The sequence below is a fragment of the Dinoponera quadriceps genome, unplaced genomic scaffold (genome assembly GCF_001313825.1).
Source record: "Dinoponera quadriceps isolate SergipeBrazil2010 unplaced genomic scaffold, ASM131382v1 scaffold586, whole genome shotgun sequence".
Taxonomy (NCBI): domain Eukaryota; kingdom Metazoa; phylum Arthropoda; class Insecta; order Hymenoptera; family Formicidae; genus Dinoponera; species Dinoponera quadriceps.
In genome coordinates, this window is record NW_014554764.1 from 424,104 (window position 1) to 433,288 (window position 9,185).

At 50.5% G+C, this 9,185-nt stretch overlaps 1 protein-coding gene across 1 annotated transcript in view; it reads left to right on the forward strand.

The window, feature by feature from the left end:
• Positions 1 to 907: 907 nt before the first annotated feature.
• LOC106741547 (CUGBP Elav-like family member 3) overlaps positions 908 to 9,185 on the forward strand; it is a 62,416-nt gene continuing 54,138 nt past the window's right edge. The window contains exon 1 of the mRNA XM_014613676.1: positions 908 to 1,085. Within this exon, the coding sequence (XP_014469162.1) occupies positions 908 to 1,085 (178 nt within the window). The remainder of the gene's footprint in view (positions 1,086 to 9,185) is intronic.

The following is a 9,185-nucleotide window of genomic DNA, read 5'->3' on the forward strand; positions in this document are numbered from 1 at the left end:
AGTGAAGTGCACACACTTCGCACACCGTTCGACATAGTCATAACGGAATAAAGGCGCCATCGATAACGGTTTAAGCGACGATAAATGCGCGCGGCAACATCAATCACTCGTTCGTATATCGGCGCCTTTTATTTTTTACCATTCCACATTGATTCATAGCGCGCTCGGGCGTGTATATCATCGCGTATCTAATTTCCACGAGAGAGACGCATCTTCGACGCCCGATTATCTCGTTATTCGCGCCGCGAATTTCGTTAGTTGTCGCGCGCACGCGCACGTTATTGCGTTGGATTTCCTTCCGTCCGTTTTCCTCCCCCCCGGCCGTCTTCTCCATCCTCGTCCAGGTATTTGCTTTATCGTGCGCTCGCCGCATTAGCCGCTTTTCCACCCTCTTCACGATCATCCTATATCTCGCTTCTTCGTTTTCCATCTTCTCCTGCCGTCTTTACCTTCCGCTATCCTCGCCTTCTCTCTCATCCTGTTTTCCGTTCCTACGAAGATTACGCTATCGTGTGTTTTTTATCGGGTTCCTGATTAAAACCGCGGACCACCCTCCCGGACAGCTCCTCGCCGCTTCGTGACTGCCATTTTCGGCGAATTTTCACGACAACCCTCCGGTCCCTCGAAAACGAGAGTTAACGAGTACCTCCGTGACGGCCGATCTCCCCCTCACGTGTCAAGTACTCACTGACTCCGTCGTGGTCGTGCTTTATGCGCGTGGCGATAAGTAATCTACGAGCTCTACGTTGCTCGAGACGCTATCGCAGTGACCGGTCCCGTCTTCGAAGGTGAGCGGGAAAAGGACGAAACCGTCCCAGCGCGTCGAGAAGCACTCGAGATACAGTGCGCCGCGTACAGTAGCACGATAGTATTAGTGGGCTCTGTGAAAGATCGTTCGAGCTAAGAAATGCTGATACCCGTGTCGACATCGCCCTCGTCTAGCAACGGCGATGGCGCCATCAAGCTTTTCGTCGGACAGATACCGCGTCATCTCGAAGAGGATGCTCTCCGTCCAATGTTCGAGGAGTTCGGCAAGATTTACGAATTCACCGTCCTCAAGGATAAGTACACGGGCATGCACAAGGGTAAGGATTCAACGTGAGACGTAAAATTCTAAAGGAGTTGTAACAAAGGGTTGTGAAGGTTAAGGGAAAGACTCTTTTTTTTTTTTGTTGCACTGGTCTCTTTTTTTGTCAAATTTCTGCCACGGATTCACGTGCAGATTCGCCCCACGGCAAAGATTAAAGCGAGCTTTCCGAGAGGAATATATTAGCGATAAAACTGTGCGCTGGCATTTTTGTGCAAATTTTCAAGTTAGTCCCCTCTAGCGCAGCCACTCAAACGTCAGGCGGAGAAACTGTTAGGGCGCCCGCGAAAATGTCGTTTAGCGGAGGCACGATGTCGCGCGCTAACGCGATGAAATTATTTTCACGAAGCGCCGCAGTCGCCGGCCACTAAATCCAAGCGGCCGCGCGCGCTCATTAATTTTTCAGCCGCGGAAGGACACGCAGAACTCGTTGCGTCGAGTGAAGTGTAATTCCGGCGGTAACGACGAAGCGAAAGTGCGCTCGCTCAGCCGGCCGCGCGAGCGAACGCACCCTTGGCTTTCGAAACGCGCGACCGGGAGATTAATCAGGATTTATTCTTTTGTCCCCCCGCGACGTGGTGTATGGCGTCCGGGGCCGCGGTCAGGGTCGGGACGCGAAGAGCTCCCACTGTAGAGAAGGGAAGTCACGGAAGGGATCGTGCGAGAGCGTGCTAAGCCGCGGCGAAACAATAAATTTCGCGGGCATTCACGTCGATCGCCGAGAGGATGAGCCGACGTCGACGATCGACGGCCTTTGTTGGCCGACCGTAAGCCGCCGCGCGCGCCCACGCCGCCCCGCAGCTCCCGAGCGACGCAGCATCCAGACGCCGACGAACCTGATACAATGAGACAGCGCTCGCGGACGCGTTTCGGGCTGTTTCCGCGGCGGAAACTTGTCCCGGAAACGGGGACTTTAACACCGACGTGCCCAGCCTCTTCTCAGCGACGCGCTATCCAACGCCACCATTCGATCCCCGGTGCTCGAATTACGACGGGAGCGCGTTACGCGATACCTCGGCTATGGACGGCGGGAAGGGCTGGAGACGAGAGTGACACGCGCAAAAGAGAGCAGAAGTCGAGAAGAAAAGCTTTGCCGTCGCGCGGCCATGGTTGGGATTTTAGAGGGGATATTTGGAAAAATGAGACAACGCTCCCCGAGACCGGTCGGGGGATCGTCTTCATGAATTGTGCATCAGTCGGAGAGCCGAGCGGATCCCGCGTGGAATTTCGGTCCCGACGGTCGCTTCGTTATTCCGCAGCCGATTTTGTAATGGAGAAGTCATGTTATTCGATACTTATCAATAATGGAGGACGCGGGCGCGCGATATCTAGGCGAAAATTTCAAGCGCTAGTTGTCCACACGGCCGTATAAAGCTTGAGCTTAAACGTTGAGCGCGGCGGCCCCGCGTCGCATAAAATCCGCGGTTAGAAATTCGCTGGCTCTGAAAATAACGGACTTTCCCCGGGCTCTGGAAGCGCCGACGTTACCCTTCGGCGGCCTTCGTTTATTTAATTTGCAGGAAAAATGGCCGCAATCCGCTTGCCTGACCGTGGCCGAGCATGGCGCCGGACGGGAAAAACGTAGGTATTTTACAATAAATATCCGGCCGATAAGCTGCACACAATCCCGGCACACCATGGAGGGGGAGGAGGGAGGGAGAGTCGAGCGCATTTTTATTTTTGTAGGCACGCGGAATTTATGGTTGACGAATGGTCGTTCGAGTTTTTGCCTGGAAATAGCTCGTTAATCTTTCGAATTATCCTCCCTTCCAACTTCGCCGTGCAGCGCGGCGGCGTCCGCGACTCAACGATTTTCCGTTGTTGCCGAGGGAAATACCGCGAGGGAAATTCTGTATTCCGGACACGTGTGTTCGTAAAGTTTCGTTAAGATGCCAGATATTTTCGGTAACGCGAAACCGGTGATTCCGTATGCCGTTCGTTCGTAAAGCGACTTCCACCGAAACGATAAATACAAGGGAGGCCGAGTAATTAAAATTACACGCGCATTGCTTCGTGAATATCGTGTCTGTAAATGGACAGGCGATTTGTAACCGCGCGTATTAAGCGGAGCGTAACGACTTTGTAAAATTGAAGAGCGTCGGTTGGAAATTAACCTAATATTACAGGACACGCTTGCGCGCGTAGCGACGATTAGGTCGCAGAGTAAATTTTTAACGGGTACTTTTCGATTGTCACGACGTATTTTTGCTTGGGAACATATTGCCGTCCTGCCGTGTATCGATCTGGCTCACGTTTGGTGAAACAAACGGCGGGCAAGAGGAATGATTTTATCAACGTCGAATCAAATGCATTCGCTCGCATTGACGCACGTCCACTAAATCAAATAATCCGTGTGTACATATATCATGCGCGCCGGACTTAAATCTATATCGATACGAACCGACTGCGCAGCCTCAGTAATCTGAGGAATTTGGCGCTGCAACATTATGAAGTTGTCGAGATATTTATCACGAAGAGAACAATGAAGTTGCTCATATTGCAACAACAGCTGCCGAAATAATTATATATTCGCCCTAAAACTGGAACGCGAGACAAGTCAGTAACTCAATTGACAGCATCTCATTTTGGGGGGGATCTTTGCATTCTGTGAAATATCGCGAATAGAGCAATAATCTCAGTACAACTCGCATATCTGAGCAAAGACGGAAATGTATAAACTGTATTTTTTCATGTAGATCCAAACTCGACAATTTAATCATCGCCAATTGAACCTCATCTGCAACCTTTCTAACGAGCACCGTCTCGCGCGATCATGGAGATCGTCGTGCCGCGTGACGCGCAGCACAGTTTTTCCTTAACAGTCGTCTGCAAGCGGCGCGGAAAAAAGTTTCTTTTTGTTCGAAGCTTTCACGGGACACTGTAACGCGAAGGTAGGAGGACACGAAAGGACGAGAGAGGTGGTGGGCCCGAGTTAGGGAAAGGTAATGCTCGACGGTGACGAGGCTGCAACCGACACGGCAGACTCGTAGTTTCGAAACAGCTCTCCAATTTTAATGAGACCCGTCTATTTCCCCACGATTCTGTCTCCGTGTTACGGCTTACCTTTGTGTAATTATATTTTGATTCCCCTAGCTGCGCGCCGCGTCTCTTCCCGTTCGCCTGTTTCTCTCGCCTCTTACCGTCCGCGCCTCATCCGACCGGCTGCGGATATCAGCTTCCTTTTCCTCTTCCTCCTCAATTGCAACGTTATCAATTTATGGTTCTGCCCGTTGCCTCTTTTTTTTTTTTTTTTTTTTTTTTTTTNTTCATTACATAACTCGTGTCGTCTCGGATGCACACGAGCGTCGGTGAGCGAGCGTTACGTTCGTCCCGTAACGACGTGTCGGCAATCGTTCGCGTTCGAAGACACAGTGACCTACCCTTCGGTCTGCTTTAGCTTTCTCTCCCTCGCTTTCCTCGGTAGCGCGTTTGTCCCTCCGGATTGAATTACGACTCGAGGCGAATAAAAAAAAACTCGCGCGCTCCACCGGCGGGAATCCGTTTTGCATCTTCTTTATTCCGGCTGCCCGCTCCATTGGCCGCCACTTCGGCATCTGTACTTAATTACTGGGTAGTTACGATACTTCGGTGACTTCCCGTCGTCGGTATTCGAGAGGCGTTCCCGCTGTCTCTGTTCTCCCTTGTCCCGAGGCCAGCGTTGCTCCACGTACTAATGAGCTGAATTGTACCTTCGAAGCCGCGTTAGGAAATCATTCAGTTGTTTCGCTACAATCACGGATATCCGCGCGATTCGAATTGCTCGCGATTTGTCAATCGAGCCCGCGGATCTCCGCGGACGTCAAACAAAATCACGGGCTGGACTGGGCTTGAGTCGCGCCACGATGCTTTTCCTACGACCTGCTGTGGGACGCGAAAGGAGAAGGAAGGAAAGCCGCCGCGGCTCCTCGTCTCGGTCGGTCAATAATGAGAAAGTAGAGAGAGAAAGAGAGTGTAACGGGCGATTCGAGGAGCGGACAAAACGGCCGCATTTTCTTTCAATTGCGAGCATTTGCCCGTCCACCGGAGGATTTAAAGAGGGCGCGTTCAATTCGCGCGCGCACACACATATATGTATATATAGTATATCGATTCGAGTGATAACTACGAGTTTAACTCTCGCGAACGGTTTGCTCGTTTCAGCGTATTTAACAGCCGAGCGTACCAGAGGGCTCAGCTGCCAGGGTGGTTGGCACATGGGGACTATGGCACACGCCATTACAATGGCAACCAACCCCACCACCGACCTTTCCGCAATCTCCCTTCTCTCTCTCTCCCCTATCTGTCTCTTTCTTCCTCTTTCTCTCTTTCGCTCTCTCACACCCACTCTCTGCTGTCACCCTCTCGCTCTCGCGCGTCCTCTCTCTCTCTCTCTCGTCCTCTCGACGCGAGGTGCACGAGGGCTGTCCGTCCGTCGGTCTCTCCCGTCGCGTGCACGGACGTATGTTATCCTACTTTTTTGCCGCAGGCTCTCTACATCCGTCTCTTTTTCCGTCCCGTCCGACGGATCGATCGAGTGCATACATCGCACTCGCGCTCATTGGGAATTGGTGGGATCTACGACGATGTGTGTTGGTGTTCACGATGAAACGTTGTATTCGCTTGTCGCGTGAAAAATCTGTCGGCGATAGTCTTTGCACGGCTCGAAACGACGCCTGTCGTTACGAGCGGCGATGCGCGGAATAGCGTGTGGCATAAGTATTGTGATCGGACGGGTTCTCATTATATCCCGCGACTTCAAGTTGCTCTGCAAACCGCAAGAATCGCTCCCACACTGGACGTTGACTGCGAGATGATGGGGGAAATTTTCTATACCTTTGCATCTGTATTTCAATTTCTTTCTACGCATATTTAAAGGTACTTAATAATTAGTGTTATTTGATATTTTTATTAAATAGCGAAAATGCTTCGTGAACACACAGATCCGCACAGCGGACCTAACGAAATGGCCGATTTCTCGCAATATTACGTTATTATATTTTTCCACATTCCTTGGTCACCCGGTTATACAAATAATGCGACGCTGGAAGAAAACGCAAATGCAGTACGTATATGTCTTTGTATCGTTGCACTGCGATGCTATCTCCACATATCGAAGGCGTCGTCTCGCGCGAGCGCATGAAGAATGCGAAATCCATTGAGAATATAATACGCGAATAGGTTGTTCCGGCGTAAACATCGGGCGGGAGACGAGAGAAGGGGAGAAGAGAGAGCGGGGGGAGTCGAGTGCGAGGGTGGAATGGGTTACGGGCGAACACTCGCGTAAGAAGGATTTGCACGATAGAAGGGGAAAGACGCTGGGGAAATAAGGTAATACCTGCGGCTTTGTCTCGATCGGGGGCAAGGAGAGTCGCTGTAAAGGAAAATACGGAGGGGGATAAGTAGTGCTGCCCTTCTCCTTCTCTCCTTCTCGCTGTTTTACTTGCTCCTCCATTCTCTCTCTTTCTCTCTCTCGCTCTTCTTCTCCGGCCTTCCGTTATTACATCGGAAGGAGAGCAGACGGGGGCCGTACGGCTATTGCGCTGGTATCAAACTAAAATTACACTCTCGCACGGCACGGGGGAGGGAAGAAGTTCAGAGCGCCCGTCGAAGCCGCCTGCCGGAAAATTCCGGGCCGTCGAACGCGAAGAATGGGAATTCCCATCGAGGCAGCAACGGGAGGTAGGATCTCGAGATAGGAGGCATAACCTGCCGCTGCATTTCCTGCCGTTGTTCCGGCGGGCGGACGCGAAATCCTCGCGGCGCGGTCGCGACGGCGCAGTCAGAATTCATTCGCAGGGCAGGTGCGCTGTAATTTTTCGGGTATTATCACGTCAAGAGGACACACTGCTGCCGATGAATCCGCGAACGTGGATGCGTTAATTTTTTTCGAGGCTGAGATAACGGCATTCATTGATATCTGCTGTGTTTTACATTTGCATTGATATGTTCGCGGGATAAATGAGCAAAAAACTTACAATGTTTACGATGTTTCCCCGATAATCGAGAACGCCCACGAGGAAGGGTCTCGCAAAAAATTGGAGAATAAATAATTGTCTGCATATGCGTCATGCGAATTGGTTCTCGGGTAAAGTAATAATAATGCGCGCATGAAATTAATATACGGCCAGATTTTGAACCGCCGGGAGGGATAAAACGCGCAACGCGGTGCAGCAGTAGTTTCCCAAAAGTTACAAATAACGCTCATCTCTCTGTCAAACGCGTGGGAACTTACACGAGCGACGGCCGCGCATACATCTACAAACGAAATGCACAATTATAAGTCACGGTAGAATGTTTTACGTAGAACGTGGCTTAAAACGTCAAAAGAAACTTTCTCGCGGTTACCATTATAACAAAGCATAAGCTCCTCGCCGACGCGTTGTATGCAGATTAAAGTTCGTACGGAACTTTTATACACGCGCACTACCTGTACGCTTCTTTTAAATACCGAACAGCGCTTAGTGAAATTTGTTTTTCCAAAGATACAGCGTTATCGCGTGTCCTTGCAAAGCCAACAAACATCCTCACCGCCGCACGAACAACAGCTACATTTGTAAGAGACTCGACCCCCCCCCCCCTTAAGCGCGTGATAACTAAGCTACCTACTAAAATTATTTTATACGATGCACACGCGAGCGGCCGAATTTTCATGCGCAACTTAAATATTAGCGTCGCCGTTTTAGGTTCGCACACACACGAGTGATTTATCGCTCAAGACACGAGATAATTGAGACTGTAGGAGTACGTTGGTGTACACCTTCCCTCGCAGTAGAGCTCCTCTTTCACTCCCATGTCGTCGTCTATATTCACTCTCCGGTTTAGAGCGTGCTTTTCGCTCCCCTCTTCGTAGTCTAATGTCTTAATCTTCCGTGTGTGAAGAATTGGGCCGGGCCAAATGAAATTTGCATAGTCGTTACCAGCCCGCCTTTACCGAGGAATAGTTTCGTAGATCCGCCCCGGGCTCTTTTGGCTTCCTCTGAAAAGAACACGACTGGTATACCGCGATCCGTTTGATTGCTTGGGATAACATTCGTCTCGCCGGTGATCCGCGTCTTCAAACTGTAAGGGAGAGAAATTCGAGAAAGAAATATACTTTTATGGACGGATGTGTTCGCACGGAATACGCAAGAGAGCGCGATTGCGTTAATAAAATTGCGATTTTCCGCCGGGACCCTTCGTCAATTCTTCGGTAAGTTCAATTTCTAAAATGTTAATTTCACGCGTTATCGTTCGCGCGCAATCGAATTCAAGTTGCGAGTGAAAATACATCGCCTCGTGACAATAGATGTCGCGCGCTACGATTCCCGAGGTAAATAAATTATATATGTCGCGAGTGCGCCGAGCGTTTCTGGATTTCCAAGTAATATCGAATGTGATAACGCGGATAAGGGACATCGCGGCGCCCTCGATCGATCTTTAATAAGCGCTCTATTCCGCGGATAGGGATTCAAGGTGGTATGTACGCGAGAGGCACCTTCGCGTTCGTGAAGCACGGTGTAGGAAGCCGTACGAATAACGTGGAACGCGTTGGCTAGGTCAGGAGGAGGTTCAGGAGCTACGGAGCCGATAAGAGTTTGCCAAGCATGCCCGTTAACGACTATGTAAATTGACGGGTCTATTTATTCTAACCGTCGGTATCGAAAGCGCTAGATGAAGAAGTCCGAGAGACCGGTAGTACGGACCGTCGCTTCGCGACACCACGTCGATCAGTCACGACTAATTTATCACGCTAAATAACAAAATAATTACGCGTCAGCTTTTATCGTCCGCAAATCAATGGAATCGGATGAATTTTCGCGCCCTCGCACCGCATCTTCGTCCTCGAGACATCATCGTCGTCGCGAAGAAAACACGATAATATACGTCTTACACTGAGCGGAATCGCAAATAAATTTAATGTGGGCAAAATAGCTTTTTCAATAAGTACTCTATAAGAGAGAGGGAGAGAGAAAGAGAGTGAAAGAGGCGGCGCGGGTCATCATAACGCGCTGTCCGACCATTTTATTGCAATGCTAAAGTAGGTATTGATCCGAATCCAGGAGAATCACGAACTAAGGTACTCGACGACCATCGATCCGTCGTGAGGGGACGAGATGAAGGGCGACGGGGGGGGGGGGGG